Source organism: Eurytemora carolleeae, unplaced genomic scaffold, assembly GCF_000591075.1.
Source record: "Eurytemora carolleeae unplaced genomic scaffold, Eaff_2.0 scaffold1191, whole genome shotgun sequence".
Taxonomy (NCBI): Eukaryota; Metazoa; Arthropoda; class Copepoda; order Calanoida; family Temoridae; genus Eurytemora; species Eurytemora carolleeae.
The window spans coordinates 33,443-50,727 of record NW_019397217.1 but is presented as its reverse complement, the minus strand read 5'-3'; the positions used below and the strand labels follow the sequence as shown (position 1 = coordinate 50,727).

The window sequence follows — 17,285 nt, the reverse complement described above, 5'->3', positions numbered from 1 at the left end:
CTACTTTCTCTCGTCAATTTTAAGAAAAAATTTGTTTTTAAAATCAATTTTTGTTATTAAATTTTCCGTTGAATCCGTTTAATTTCAGATTGTTTAGATGAAAAATGTCTGTCGGAGGTTGAATTTTAATCTTTCCTGATGAAAGATTCTCTTTCTCGGAATAAACTTCCTTATTTCATATTTTTCTTCAAAAAAACTACCTTTTTATTAAAATGTAACATAAATAATAATGCTCTTTGCTCATATATATTTATATGTTAGCTGTAGACGGTCAAATGGCTGGACCAATCTGGCTGACATTTTTTGAGAGCACCCTTGAGGCTAAGAAATTAGATTTTTTTCTAAGGTTTTTAAAAACGTACACACTTATAATTGTTTAAATTTTCTACTCAATTTTTTTCTTTACTGCCTTGGTGTTGTTAATTGTCTTGGTGTTGTTAATTGTCTTGGTGTGTTAATTTTCTTGGTGTTGTTAATTGTCTTGGTGTGTTAATTGTCTTGGTGTTGTTAATTGTCTTGGTGTTGTTAATTGTCTTGGTGTTGTTAATTGTCTTGGTGTGTTAATTTTCTTTCAGGGACCGTAATCGTTATCCCACGTGACATTCCATTTTTAGAGTGGCAGGTCCGATTCCAATGGTACCCTTCTAATCTTTATCTGTTTTTAATTCTGACAACTTCCGTCCTTTTCTCCTTTTCTCCTGCTTTATTAGCGCGCAAGAATTCCATGTGACAACGAATTTTGTTAGCCATCACTATCGCTAAATTATGTGCTAGTTTCAGTGGTTCTCGAAAAAAGGTTATTAAAAATGCTGCTTTTTTAATCGTTATATTAAAGAATTTAACAATGGATCCATGTTTAAAGGTTGGTATTGACTATTGATGTTGAACAAAAAACTAAATATTACAAACGAATCAAAAAGAATATTTACTGTTTTCAGATTTCACATGATAAACGAGACCAAGATGTCGTCACAGACCAGGGATTTTCGTCGACGATTGAAGAAAATCGTCAACGATGTATCAACCCTTCAGCTGTCGTTCGAAGAAGCACAGGAATGAGCAAGTCCATGGAAATATTGAAAGATAAAATATTAAAATATTATTTATCTTTTGCGTCAACAATCCCAAAAACGGAGTGGGTACAAAACGTTTATGATACAAAAAATCGAATAACAAAACGTCGACATTTACTAAATGTTACATGATGTTATTTAAAGTAAGATTAAGAAAAAGAAAAATTTCTGGCCCGAGCGCTGCGGTCTCTTCAGTCTTGAATGTTAAGTTTAGCTGATTAGTTCACGCTTCTTACTTAACAATTTTGTTGGTCCAGGATTCACCGACAAATGGTCAAACGACACAGGGTCAAACAACAAAAGGTCAAAATGATAAAAATATTTTTTGGTTTGAATCGCAATTTTAATCACAAAAATCCGCCAAACTTTTTTGAAAATTTAAAACTTTAGTCTGATTTTGGCTTCCATAATGGTCGGGTTGGCAACATTTATTGCTGCAAGACAAGGTAGTAGGATCATTGTAGATGAACAGGGATATCATTGCAAGAAGTGTAAACAAGAAGACGGGTGTAAGCTATTTGAGGTGTCGGGATAAGATTGCTGAAAAATGCGATGCTAGAGCCATTCTTATCGACGAATCTGTGATAATTAAGTCTGTTAAATTTGGAGTAATGCAGAGCAGTACAATATGTAGTTTTTAAATGTATATTATAACCTTTTTTTCATAGTTTTGTAGACAAAAATATTCATTGCATTGAATTATAAATATAGAAACCAATAATGATTTTTTCAGTAAATAAATTTGTTCAGTGTTAGAAAAAAGAATGGATAAAAACTAAACAGGTGTCTAACTGTAACAGATGACAAAATAAAATAAAAATTGCCCTTTTGTCGCATTTTTTGACCCTTTTGTCGTTTTACCCTTTGTCGTTTGACTCAGTGTCGTTTGACCCTGTGTCGTTTGACCCTGTGTCGTTTAACCCTTTGTCGGTGAATCCAAAATATTGTGAGAGACATCACAATCAATATTTAAGAGGCCGCAAAATTGCCTCAGCATACCTAACCCAACATAATGAAACATTTTCTTATTTGACGTTTGTGGGTGTCGACTTTTTGTAATTTCGACGTTTTTTTGCCCCCCCCAAAAAAAAAAAAAAAAAAACTGGGACTTTTTTTTCTTTTTTTTTCGAAAATAATTATTTTTATCTCTAAATCATTGTTTTCGTCACAAGTTTTTATTTTCTATGATTCAGAAAAGTTTTTATGTGAAACGAGAAGGATTGTTAATTACAGACAGAATTTGAAATTTTGCTGCGTGACCTAACATCACTACCGCCTATACCTTGTAATATCAGAATAGAATTAGGAAACATGCACATTGCACATCTCAAATTTTGTCAGCTTACAAAAATAATTTTCAATGACAAATAATTCCAATGACAATATCCACCTAAAATTTCTTGCTCACTCCTTAGTGGGGAGCAACAACCTCTCAAGTGATGAATTCCCAAATTGTATTTTCAAATTTGAAGCTTTTTCTCGCAAATGTCAGTCTAGAAAAAAAAAGAATATATTTCTATCGTTTATGATATGTCTGCACATGACAGGAGTAAAAGTATTAGAAACCTTAAGGTCATGCATACAGGGTTACCCACAAAGGATGAGACTTAAATGACGACCTTAAGCTCTTTAAATTCAACTATCTGAAGGTTGAATTATAGTTAAATCTAGACTTCAGTCTCAAATAGAAAGCAAAGAAAAAAAGATTACAGTTATGGGTAACGAAGAATGCAAGAAATCTGGATAGTTGTCTCGTCTCTTGCTTTGTGGGTAACCCTGTACTTGAATCTAACTTTCGTTTCTCTGTACGATTACTTAATCCCAATCAATACGCAATTGCATTGTGCGCTAGCCCCCCCCCCCTTCTTAAAAATAGCTCTAGTTGCACTGAAAGATTTTTTGGGTGGGCTGCTACTGTTAATTTAATAATGTGTTGTTGTTGTTAGCGTGTGTCTACAACTTCGTAGTTGTTGCAAATCCTAAACCTGGGAAAAATGTTCTTCATATTTTCGAGAAGAGGTAAAAAAAGTTTCCTGTCAAAAATTCACCTAATTTATTTTGACCATTTTTATTCTTGTTATCTTATAGGGGCTGTAACCGTAATTCCAAATGACCCTCCGTGCAAAGATGACAATGACCGATTTACAACGGTACCCTGAAAACTTGAAAAGCTTTGTCTTTGTATGAATTAGATAGCAATGTTTAAAATTTTGAAAACTGACTATTTTCAATTGTGGTTTCTTTACAAAAGTGACTACAAAATCGAACATATCTTCCTTTTTTTTAAGCAGATGAAGGTTTCAAGGATAACGTTGTGAATCGGGGATTGCCATTTTTACACGGAGGGTTACTTGAAATTGCGCTTACAGTTACTTCAAGTTAAAACACTGACTCATTATTTTGCTTATTTTGATCAGAGTGGCGAAATGGAAAACAAAATCTTAAAATCATCCTTTTTCCCTAAAACAAATCTTCCATATGTTTCCAATAAGATATTGCCGAAACTTCAATGTTCTTTTATTGGTTTTGAAATTCCAACTTGAAAAAGTAGTAAATGAACAAAAAAAATTGAAATTTATTTGTGTGTTTTTTTTTTAACGAAACCCGTTAATTTGCAGGGCAGATCAGAATCAAAATTGTCTGGTTCCCAAGCTCTGCTCTAAACCTTGAAATATTGAATTTAGTTTGGTTCGCTGTGTTGAAATGTTGAATCCTAGAATATCTGTCTCTTCTTCTACTTCAACCCAATGGACCTGCATAACATATCTACTCAGGAATAACAAATATATATTTATTATTTATGAGATCTATCTCAAATCTATCTATAAATTCTATCTAAACTCTATCTTTATAAGATCTATCTCAAATCTATCTATAAGTTCTATCTAAAATCTATCTATAAGATATATCTCAATTCTATCTTCAAGATAAATCTCGAATCTATTTATAATATCTATCTCAAATCTACCTATAAGATTTATCTCAAATCTATCTATAAGAACTATCTCAAATCTATCTATAAGATCTATCTCAAATTATGTATAATATCTATCTCAAATCTATCTATTAGATCTAACTTAAATCTATCTAAAAGATCTTTCTATAAGATCTATCCAAAATCTATCTATAAAATCGTATCTCAAATCTGTCTATTAGATCTATCTACAATCCATCAATGAGATCTATCTCAAATCTATCTATAAGATCTATCTCAAATTTATCTATTAGATCTATCTCAAATATATCTATTAGATCCATCTCAAATAAAAAATAAATTAGAAAAACATCGTTAAAAAAGATCCATCTCAAATCTTTCTATTAAATCTATCTCAAATCTAACTTTAAAATCTATCTTTAATCTATCTATATTATCTTTTCCAAATATATCTATTAGATCTATCTCAAATCTATCTATTAGAACTATCTCAAATCTATCGATAAGATAAATCTCAAATATATCTACAAAATCTAACTCAAATCTTTCTATAAGATCTATCTCAAATCTATTTATTAGATCTATCTCAAATCTATCTATAAGATCTACCTCAAATATATATATAAAATCTAACTCAAATCTATCTATAAGATCCATCTCAAATCTATTTATTAGATCTATCTTAAATCTATCTATAAGATCTTTCTCCAATCCATTTATAAGATCTATCTCAATTCTATTTATTAGATATATCTCAAATTTATCTAAAAGATATATCGAAAATCTATCTGAGTATCTCAAATCTATCTGAGTATCTCAAATCTTTCTACGAGATCTATCTCAAATCTATCTATAATATATAACTCAAATCTATCTTTATAAGATCTATCTCAAATTTATCTATTAGATCTATCAAATCTATCTATTAAACCTATCTCAAATCCGCCCATAAAATCTGTTTCGTATTTTCCATTTCTTATAACCCTGATTCTGTTCCGTTATGATTTTGGATATATCCTGTCAACTTAATCGGAATAAGAACAATAAATGATTAACCATCATTCCGTAGAGATCAAGGCCAAGCTTCCTTAAAAAATAACCGCCAAAGAACGTCCTGTTCTTATTTTGTATCACACAAAAACATAAAGAAATCTTCTTGATGTACATCCAGTGTACACACTGGTCCGAGCCTGGATCATAAAGTGGGATTATAACATGTCCCTAGGGATATTAGAAAAAAATTCTGTAGATCATATTTGTTAATGTTGAGTAGACAGATTGTAGACTCCAGGTTGGGTTCTACTGAGCTGACCCTGCTCCTAGCAGCTGCTACAGCACAGATTCTCTGGTCCGGAGATATTCAAGGTGTTCAGGATCTTCAACCCTTTGCTCAGCTTATACAGCTCCTAGATAAACAGGAACAAAACAATTATTTTAATTTTAGTATTTTTATCATTATTATTATTTTTTTTAAACATCTCAAATTTTAAGTTTAAAACTTAATATCTGACGAACTCTTGCACAACAGAACCCTCATCAGATTTGTCTAATCAAGAGTGAATAGAATTTCAACGTTTAACTCTTTTAAGATTTACTTCTTTCAATTGTGGTTTCTTTACAAAAGTGACTTGCGCATTTCTGCGGCAGAAACATTGATAGGAAATGATAACGTGGTGTACTAATGAACTAATTACCCGATATCGATTCTTCCAATCTCCATCTCTTTGCTATCTGATGAATAATAATTTGAAATATCAAGGGTCTACAACATCAGGTTGAAAAGATATAGATATTAGAAAAATAGAGCTTGAGGCAATAATCAGTTCCTTATGGCACACCTTGCCATCATGGACAGAAACCCTTGAACATTCAAAATAGCACTTATAATGGTTCCCCCGCAAATGAACAAAATGGGGGGGCGAAAATATCCCCACCCCCAACAACAACAACAACTTTCTTGTAAATTTTATTTTCTGTTTTGCAAGATGAAAGAAGAAAGAATGGAAGTTGAGGAAGAGAAGGATGAGAAGGATGAGGAAAATGAGGAGGAAGGAAATTTTGAGAATGAGATAAATGAGTTAAAAGTATTAAATATATTCTACCCAGCTCAGCTGGTTGGAATCCAACATGTTCACCTCACAGCTCAACTCAACTTTATTACTCTTAAACTTCTCAGGGAAATCATAAACATTAATTCAATCTCACAGCCAGGGTTAAAGAGGGCCCCACCCCCTCACGTGTGAGTTGTATTTTCTTTATCTTGATTTTATCTTTTAATGTGTTCCATATAAATCAGATCAAAGTTTAAATTGTATGCAAAATAACATTTCTTAATTCATAATTACACCTTTGAAAATGTAGACGCTGATAGATTTAATTTAGTGTTTATGGCTTAGAGGTCAGAATGTCAGCCTAGGTGAGGTTAAAGCCCTATCGGAGGTCCCTGACCTCGCAAACCTCAGAAAATTGTTCGAGGCCATGAAAGGAGTAATTAATAAGGAGAAAAGAAAACTGAAGGGTGAAGATGCCCCTTTAACAACGGTAGGTTACATGAAAAATCATGCCATGTTTCATACAGAAATTAAGCCCCTTCCTCTTAACCTTTAATCTTTATAAACGTTTACAAGGTATGTTTTTTTAATATAAAACATGATGTGTATTTTTATAAGTTGAATATTCATGAATGACTTAGGTAGTTGAAAAAGGTACGGTCAGGTTAACTATTGTAAGATGGCCCAGCAATGTTATTGGTTGAGTTGAACAGGGTTACCCACAAAGGATGAGACTTCTGTGACGATTGTGCGGAATTTGTTCAGCCTTTTCCCTTACATTCATGGTTTCCTGCAGCTGAATTCACTCGTATCAAATATACAACCTAAAAAAGTATAATTTAATGTTAAAGGTTATATTTAACCTTTAGATAATCATACATTAAGACTTTTAGGTCGTCATTAAAGTCTTATCCTTAGTGGGTTCTGGGTAACCCTGTTTTCCCCGACTTCATCTTGAAACATTGGTATCGGGGGTTTAAAGTTCTTGGAGTTTTCCTTGGAGTTGACAGTACTTTTGATCTTTCCGGTTCAAATGTTATCCAAAATATCTAGCTGTTATGTAATAATTATTAGATGAAGACATGGGTCCTTATGATTTTATCCACCCAAGTGTTGATCAATTAATATGTGGGAGTGTTTATTTTTCTGTATATCATAAATCATCTCTTTTATTGGTTACTGATATTTACATCTCTTAGCACCCCAAATACAGTACATATTTCTGAAATGTATTACAAAATAGCCCGATCCCAGATGGAATTACATTGATTCCTGGTTTTGGATTTTTCAGATGATGAACAAGGTTGGGTTTACTCTGAAAGGATTAGAGAAGTTGAATACGGACTCTGAGCAGGACTGGATCCAAGTCCTATATCTTTGCTCCAAGGTTTATTCTTTGTTTCGGAATCTAGCTGGTTGTAATAGAAAGCTCATTGTCTGAACTATATTAATAAAAGAATTCAATACGGAGATTTCATTAATAATTAATTAATTAATTTATTAAAGTTACTTTAAGAAAGAGGTGACTTTATCTGGATTGAAGTAAAATTAGAGTTTGTGACAAAGACTCAATTCCTTTGTTCAATTATTTTTTAAAAAGCTTTGTCATTTTGTTAAGAGATTTGAGTTTGGATAGAAGCTAAATTATGTCACGTAATTTATTTTGTTTTAATTCATTACATGAAGAATATTTATCAAGGCATTTTCTGTTGATGATCGAAATACAAAAAGAGAGCTTAACGCAATACAATCACAAAATAACAGGTAAAATTTAGATAAAATAAAGTTATAATATTGATGATGATGATAATATGGGATGATGATAATGACGATAATGCTGATAATGACAATAATAATTATAAAACGATGATAATTACAACGAATAAATATATAGATAATAAAAATAATAACAAATCATGATAATAACAATAATAAAAATCATCTTAATAAAAATAATGACAAATCATGATAATAACAATAATAAAAAATCATGATAATAATACTAATAATAACAATGATGATAATGATGATTCCTACCAAGTTTATTTCTAGCTGTGTTCCTCAGATTCTGAATATAATTATTCGAGTTCTGAAGTCAAGCAATCAGTCTTCATTGGGTAAAGATTTTTCTTGTTTTCAAAGAGATTAGTATCATGTTTAACATAAGACGGGGTACTTAAAGGGAGTGTTCGCAAAAAATGAAAGGGAATATAGGCTAAACCCGAGTTGAAGCAGGAATCGAACTGTATCAATTTTTTGCATCTGATGTAAACGTTGATAATTTTCTCATAATTCAAACATCAGATTAAAAAAGGTTTGATACCATTTAATTCCAAGTTCCATTTTTCGCCAATTCTTCATTTTATATCCTTAATATCTTTAAAAGGTTATTTTTTGGGATTTTTTTAGTACAGGGTGTCCCAATGAACATGGGAATTCAGTAACGAATTCGATATCATCTTTTTAAATAATTCTTTGATTTAGTATAGTGATACCTACAGAGAACGCTGTAATTTGTAAGAGTTTCGTCTGCTATGTTCACATTTTGTTTGTTTATGTTTTGACTGCATACGGTTGTACTTGGTAAAACAAGAAAATTGCAGTATACAAACAGAGTAAACTTGTCCGTTTTCACTGTATAGACACATCTTTACAGTCTTTTACCCTTTTCATAAAATGAACTCTAGCAGACATAATAATATTATGGCTTTTGAAATTAGGTATTACATTGCTAATTCATAACAATGATGATATCCAATTCGTCACTGAATTCCCATGTTTGTTTTTTTGGGACACCCTGTATGTGGTAGCAGGGGATTTATATGCACTGCTATGTAAATATTAAAATATGATGTCTTTTTAGTTCTCGAATCTGGGAAAAGAAATAAAAAAATTGATATTATATACATACACCCTTGTATGGTGTTATTCGAATATATATAAAAATATTTAGTTTTTTAACTCGCACGGAAATCTTGTCAGAAAATGTATAAGGCAAAATAAAATGGAACCTTTCACACTCTTCAAACTACAAACTCTCCAGGAGGAAAAGGTCAAATTGTGGTTCAACTCTGTGACCTCGTTGCTCCTCTAGTTCTGATTTTACGCACAAGTATGAAATAAGCAATCTAATAATGAATTAACGGTTCTTCTGAATAGCTTTTTAATAAGAGGAGTTAAGATAAGAAAAAAAAAACATAAGCAAAATTCAACCTTACTAGCAGTGTACTTTAGTTTGACGTGTTTTATTAATCCCATTGAATTAGGTAAAAACTAAAAATTTAATCTTCTATATTTCGTAGGATATTTAAATAGTTTGCAGAATCTTCTCAATTTTCATGGTTTAAAATCCTGTCTTCAAATCCAGGCAATTATTTTAAATTTTTTACAATTTAGAGCAAAATTAACTTTATGGGGAGATATTTTAGGATCGGAACTTAAAAACATTGTTAACATTAATTATGTTTTTGTATTAACACTTTGAAACAAAGAAAATATTAAGAATCTTTACTCTTATTAATTAAAAAAAAATTGAACTAAATTATTAACACAAAGGGGAAATAATTTCAAAGATTGTTTGCACTGTAAAATCATGCGTCCAAGATTGTAACGTGTAAGATATATTTGTTAAATGTTAGTAAAATGTTTTAGATGAGAGGGAGGGCCGGGCCGGGGCCCCGGAGGAACACTTTTTTACTATGAGAGCCAGAGGAAGAGGATTATCTTTTTTTGCAACAAAACATAATTTTTCTGATTTAGGTGATTCTTGCCCAAACCCTACTGCTAGAGAAAAGATATCAGGAAGCTTCAGCAGTTTATCTTCATACCCTGTCAGGTATACATTGCACAGACATTTCATAGATTCAATCAGATTTACTTTGGAGGAAAAAAAAACTCAGCGGGAGCGATTGAACGAGTGTTTGAGACACCTAAATAGCCTCTGCGCAGCCAAGAATAAGATTATATGAAAATTTTTATTTTATTTTTAAACATTGAATCAACCACAAAAATAAAATTATTTTAGCAAAAAAAAATTAGACAACTATTTTCCTTCAACCGCTAGAATCACATTTGTCGTACATATACTCTTTTCCCACAACCGCTGGTGTTTAACTCTTTTCATGAAACTTTTCTTCTTCTACATTCACTGGGTTACACATTTTTAAAAAACTTTTTTGGTTTCAGCTTTTTTCCTTCAACCACTGAGCGGAATCACATTTTTTTAACATGATCGGTTACTTTTAACCACTGCTTTAACTCTTTTGATGAAACTTTTTTCTTCTTTAAACCTCTGGGTTCCACATTTTTTTTAAACCGATGTTTCCACACTTTTATACATAATTCAACCACTGCTTCTTTCCTAGATTGGACATTTTATCAATTTTATAAGAAGTTTTGTACTTTATATTTAAAAAATGTATCTTAGGATTACGAGGACTAGAGGATAAGGACGGATCTCTTGAACCTGGGATTGATATTGAAGATTTAAGACTCGGAGCAGTACTTAGTCTACTACTGGAGGAGAACCCTTGCGAATGTTTAGTTATTCTTAACTACCTGGAGAACCTAATCCAGAGCAGGTCTGTCGTTTTATTTCAGACCCCCTGCCCCAGTGCCCATAGTCTACCTAACAAAATCCCAGATGTGCGGCACATTTTTAAAGCTTTATATAACTATAACGTTTAAATATGGTTGGGATGAAACTGAATTACAAAATGTAATGTTAAGGAAGGCTTGCAACCGAAAAATATAATATTTTTTTCAGAGTGGATTCAAGCGCTGCGGTGGATTCTTCATTTTTCTGTTTTTATTTTGCCTCTAAAGCCTACTCACTATTCAAGCAGTTTCCCAAGTAAGTGTTGATGAGACACCTTTTATTCATTTTCTTTATGTACGTAAACATTGATTAATTGTGATTTTACAGACGCACAAGTATATTTTTAGTAATAAGTTTGAATTTTTTTATGATTGAGACTACAAGTTGCCCACTGTTCTTAAGTTTAAGATTTGGCTTAAAAACAGCAATTTGTTCTTAAAGTTTTTAATTTTCAGGGGAAAAGTTCTTAACTTTTTTTAATTTTCTTTAAAACATTTACCTTAAAAAACCTTTGTTCGTTATTTTCATCAAAAGTCCTGTAAAACCTTTAAGAATATGATGAAAAAAAATTCCTTTTTTTGTACCTCATCTCATTTCAATCCTCCTACCTCCTTCTGCATAACGTATATATGTCTCTTTTTACATTTTAGTATATCTGGTTCAGAAGATAGATAGGAATTAAATTTATAAATGATAAAAGTGGCGTTTTTGAGACATTTTTTCAAGAGGACCCCAGCCAGAAAGAGGGATATGTAATTATTAACATATGTCAGAAAAAGTGAAATTTACTTAAGAAGATTGATTTTCAGTCATGATTAATTTAGGGAAAATATAAACGAATTACATTTTTTAAGTCAACTCATTTAAAAAAAAAATATTTTCTTACGTTATAACTAAACGTTTAAATTATCCGTACTGTACAATACATGTTAACTGTTTAGATCAGGACAGTGTAAAGTACAATATTATGTTAGACATTTTTTGAAAATTTTTAATTTGTTGCTTTAATGATATTTTTTAACATATTTAAATTCATATATTCTCTATAGATGTTAAACTTTCAAAGTAACTATTAAATTTTCATGCGGGTTGCATTATGGTTTAGGTTTCGGACACATCACACCAATGAAGAGAATGTTTGAGGTTTCAAAGTAAGATGACTAGCGAAAGCAGTTGTGATTTTCCTAGAATTAAAAGAAGAAGAGTATCAAAGTATTTGATGATTGCTGCAATAAACACAAGTCGAGAACAAAAAGTATATCTTTTAGCAAAAAACTTTTCAAGTGATTTTTGACATAAAAAAAATGCAAAAAAATTTCAAATTTTTCCAACTTTTTGTTGGATTTAAAAAAAATGATCTTAAAAATTAAAAAACCTTTAAAGCTAAAAGAACGACAATATTATAGAGGACGCGAGGACGGTCTCTAGTAAAACGCCAGGATAACTATTCCAGTATATATTTACTCATAACTTATCAACTAAACGAGCCTAGCTTAACAGGCTTAGGAGAACTATATATATTAAATGTTTACATATCACCTGAAGACTAAAAGTTAGATGACTTGTACGAATCCACTCTACTCTAGTGTACTCTGTGATGTTGTGGAACTCTTATAGAGGTCGAACTATCATCTTCCACACTATCTTTAATAAAATAAAGGTTCAAAGGGTACCGTTGTGAATCGGACATGACCCTTTATACACATAGGATCACTTCAAATAACAACGACAGTCCTTTTAATCTTGCTGTTAGGGCACTGATGTACATTGAGAGAGCTGAAAAAGAAATGTGTCCGATCTTGACGCAGAAACCTCAGAAGAATAATGATCAAGGTAAACTGCAATTAAAGAGTACTTATCCTTTTTGGTCCATTTTAATACCTCGAGGAACCAACATGTGTTTTATATATAAATTATAAATACTTTTTTTTTGTTTGTTTGGATGTCCAATCTTAAATCATAAATCTCTGGACCGATTTGCCTCAAATTTTGATTAGAGAATTAGTTAGTACAACGGGAATGTTCTTAGCTTGGTTTTAAAGTTCTAAAAAGACTTAAATAACGATCTACAACTTTAAAATATCCTGAGCTGGGAACTTTAGAATGGTGAATATCAGGATTAATGTTTAATCCTCTCTTTTTGCTAATCTCGAGACTAACATAATCTCGAGATTAAATATTTAGATCAACAGTATGATTCTAGGAACGCCAGATTTGTTCATTTCTTGACTGAAAGGGCCTTCACTTAATTCTTCACACATTTCATTATTAATACATTAGTTAAATTGGTTATAAAAGAATCTTAAACGTATTATTAAATATTTTTCTTCACCGATTAATTTACAAAATGGCCGACAACAAATTCTGAATTTGTTAGCGGATTTTTCTCATGGAATAGAATTTATTTTCAAGGCTGTCATTGGTCAATACAATTTACGAACTATATTCCTGCACTCTCATTGGAGAAAACAATGTACGGATATCTAAAGAGAGAGAAAAAGTGTGGATTAAGGACTAAAATTAAAAGTTTAAAGGTTATCCATTCTAAAGTTCCCAGCTCAGCTGTTAAATTCAATCTTAATAAGATTTCTGAATACTAATAAACGATGTAACCAAGAATTAGTGTAAGGTAACCGCTGTCCGAAACCATGAAGTGAATTAACAAGAATGCAAAAATTTATTGCATTCGTATTTGAAGTCTCGTAATTTTTAGAGAGCAGTGTCAGCAATGATTTATGATGGTTGAAAAGATTTGTGTTCACAACAAACAGTGGTCCGACTTTATTTTGATACAATGATACAATGATGACGACTTTCTGTTTAAGATTTAATTTCTAACCACTTTTTATTCAGCAGAGACAAATTAACATGTAAACAAAGACACAATTTAAAGGAAAAATGATCTGTCTCCGCTGTATTAAAGCTTGTCAGAAATCACAATTGAAATAAAAAGTCTTTGTATTGTATTAAAATATACGACGGCAATTGTCCAATAAAAAAAGACTTTTTATTTTGATTCTTATTTTTAGATGATTCGAGTTTGAGATTTCAGCATAGAGCTTGGGAATTAGAATCCTTGTTATAAATTATATTAATCTTTTGTTCATTCATTTCTCCCGTTTTCTGAATAAAATTGTCTGAATTGTCCCGTTGAGAGGGTGATGTGTTATGTCCTTTAAGTACTACAGTGATTGTAAGCGTAATTTCAAGTAACCCTCTATTTATAGATGTTCGATAAACAACGGTTCCCTTAAAGTTAAAAGCTTTGTCTGATCAAGTGTGAATATCCATGTTTTTAAAGCTGATTATTTTCCAATGTGGTTTCTCTGCATAAAAAACTTATACAAATTATCCGAACACTTATAAACGTAAATCAGATAAAGGTGTCAAGTGTACTGCTGTTAATCTTTCTTTAAATGGAGGGTCACTTGAAATTACTTTACTTGTAAATGGAAGATACCCCGGTCCCAGTCCTCCCACTAATTAGTTGGTCTTTTTCATTTTTGCAAACTAAATCTTCTGTCTTTGTACTAAAAACAAACTTTTGAACAGGAGATATTTTAATATTTAAATTCTTCTATATTTTTGTGAGAACCAAACCTAGGGATCTAAATATTCCTTTCATCACATATTCTTGCTTTGTATTTAAACATAATATTCTTAGACATTTTACTCATTCAGTAATTACTATTATTCCATTCAATTCAAGGATTCTTAAATAACTAGTATACAATCCAGAGTTTATTTCGAGAAGAGTCAAATCCTTGGAGCCCAGAATCTACATGTACAGGCGCTACAGGTAATTGGTAGTACATGTACAGGAACTACAGGTAGGAGTAGGACGTACACATGCAGTACATGCTGGTAGTAGTACATGTACATTGTAATGTACACTTTACAACGATCAAGCGGATGATTTTAAGGTCACATTCTTTTCTTTATTTTTGCAATTTCAACGTTTATTTTTACTATTTCAAGATTACAGCACAGATAGTATTATTACAGCTGTATTCTGTTTAAACAACCACTATAAAGAGTCGACATGGGTTTATATATTTCTCAAAATAACCCTCCCTCCTTCAAGTAAAGGGACATTTTGGATAAAATTATATTTGTTAGGTTATTTTATAGAAAACATTATATAGCCTAATCATTTCATACATCAGTTAAAACTACAGGTGATCAAATTATATCTAGATCTATTGTTTTAAAGCAATTACGAAAGAAATTTGCTAGGTTTATTTGATATTTTTTTTTACACAGTTATCTAATCCTTATGAATATTCTATGTAACTAACTAGCTCTTTATATTCATATAAAATCTAAATATTTTAATTATTATTAGTAAGCTAGTGAGCTGAGAAAGAGCAACTAAATAGATAAAAATTATTTTAACCTTTAGGGAAAAATGAACATATTAACAATTTGTCAGAAAGAGATTCAGAATGTCGTCTTAAATGGATAAATGTAGGATAAGTGACTGTTCACTGCTCTCGGTGTTTAGTGAAGCATTTAAATGGACTGTAACCGTAATTTCATGTGACGCTTGCAAAGTAGTAATGCCTTTACCCTTGAAACATTTATCTGATGTATAATGTTAAATGATGTTGCCGTTGTTCTATTTTTGAAAGTGATACTACAGTAGAAATGCGTAAATCACTTTTGCAGTGAACCCATAATTTTAAATAATATTTTTTCAAAAGAGTTTTCATTAATGTTTGATTCAAACTAGGTTAGACAAAGCTTTTAATAGTACTGTTGTAACTAGGGCATTGCCAAATTTACATATGTATTATGGGTCACATGAATTTACGCTAAAGGTTTCTTTTGAGGATTGAAATTTTCTGTAGAATATTTGTCTACTAGAGTTTATAATTTGTTTAGTTTATGTATTGATCTCATATGTACTTACATATGTACATTAATATTGGGACACTCTGTGTAATGCCATTTCCCTTAAAAAATTAAATTTTTTACCGAAAAGAATGTTTCTAATATTTTTAGGAAACTAAATAAAGAATTAGACCAGTCTTTCAACATTTATTCAAAAGTTTCTAAATTGTTATTTAGTCTGTTCTTATTGTTAATTTAAAAGATCCCATCTCGACCTCGGCTAAAATATTCTTATATTTCTCAATGTAGAAAAGTCATCTTTGGTTTAATTTAGAATCTGGAGTGTGCTTTGAGAATCCATCCTAATACAATCATGTACAATCAATACCTTAGGTTAGTAGTACATTTCAGTACAGTACAGTACAGTACAGTAAATTTAAGCTGATGTCCTGCGCTGCCAAGGTTATTCATAGTATTTACCGCCGTTTCCCCGCTTTTCGTCTTAAATCATGATTTTAGCAGTGCCGGGGGCTGTCCGTGGAATTTAAATAATTTTTTTTTAGCCTATGTACCCCCAAGGTACACATGGGTTCCCTCAAAAAATGTCAGCCAATTTGGTTTAGTCGTTTGGCAAGCTATAGCGAAGAGCTTTGCTATTCAGATTGATCAATAAAAAAATATTCATTTAGTGAACTTAAGAAGCTGGAAAATATGGGATTACTCACTGCTAAGGATGCTTTAAAGAAGAAGAAGGTTGGCCAGCTAGAGAGCAGGGTCAAACTAGAGGATCCTTTTCCTTCCTGGAGTCTAGGTGTACCTGGAGAACATACAAACTATTCGATCTGTCTCAGATATATTCTAGATCTGGATACACTAGAACTAGAGAACAGACAAACTATTCGATCTGTCTCAGATATATTCTAGATCTGGATACACTAGAACTAGAGAACAGACAAACTAATCTGTCTCAGATATATTCTAGATCTGGATACACTAGAACTAGAGAACAGACAAACTATTCGATCTGTCTCAGATATATTCTAGATCTGGATACAAAAGAACTAGAGAACAGGCAAACTATACGATCGGTCTCAGATATATTCTAGATCTGGATACAATAGAACTAGAGAACAGACAAACTATATGATCTGTCTCAGATATATTCTAGACCAAGATACAAAACAATTGAAGAACATTTATATTCCACCTTTGTTTGCAAAAATATGTTAAAAATAGATTTATCTTAGTTTTTAAAAGTTAAAAAAGTTAAAAATAAATTTTTTACATTTATGCGAATCGTAGGGTGTCTAGTATATTAGATTTTGACACTGATTTGATCCTTTCACAAAACATAATAAAAGAAGATTTTCAATTTTGAAACCTGTGATATTGTGAACCTTGATCGGATATAAAAGTTCTATGAGGTCGGTTTTTTATCCTTTCTGTACATTTTAACTCAGAAAGAGCTTTTTCAGTAGTTCTGAAAAAAACATTTATCTAATTCTTGAAAAAAAAATTTTGAAAACGAACAAATCCTAGGTTTTCCTACCACTTCACTGATGTGCCTTATATTCATAAACATAAACACCTTTGGCATAAAAAATGATTACCTTTCATTTATTTTGTGTTTTTGTAGAAATTATTGTACTTAACATATTATGTAACGTTTATCAGTCAAAATATAGGTAATATAGGTATATTTACTATCAAATTTATTTTCTATTGAACAAACTTTCTTGAAAGGTTTGAGTTAATTTTTCTTTCCCCTTCCGACAAAAGATTTTTTAAACTAGATT

At 31.2% G+C, this 17,285-nt stretch overlaps 1 protein-coding gene across 2 annotated transcripts; it reads left to right on the top strand.

The window, feature by feature from the left end:
- The first annotated feature begins 714 nt into the window (after nt 1-714).
- On the top strand, nt 715-16,561 carry LOC111712812 (uncharacterized). Of its 2 annotated transcripts, XM_023487540.1 has the most exons (20): nt 715-1,053; nt 2,307-2,379; nt 3,020-3,092; nt 3,758-3,847; nt 5,282-5,426; nt 5,994-6,184; nt 6,405-6,549; nt 7,351-7,446; nt 7,759-7,823; nt 8,112-8,176; nt 9,362-9,426; nt 9,819-9,894; nt 10,486-10,639; nt 10,825-10,911; nt 12,410-12,489; nt 13,686-13,719; nt 14,383-14,455; nt 15,824-15,882; nt 16,179-16,340; nt 16,461-16,561. In XM_023487540.1, the coding sequence occupies exons 1-20, from the start codon at nt 880-882 to the stop codon at nt 16,531-16,533; spliced, it is 1,980 nt and encodes a 659-aa protein (XP_023343308.1). In that variant the 5' UTR covers nt 715-879; the 3' UTR covers nt 16,534-16,561. The 2 variants fall into 2 exon arrangements, with proteins under 2 accessions (XP_023343308.1, XP_023343307.1); XM_023487539.1 differs by lacking the exon at nt 16,461-16,561 and having other exon boundaries at nt 716-1,053; nt 16,179-16,422.
- The last annotated feature ends 724 nt before the right edge of the window (nt 16,562-17,285 follow it).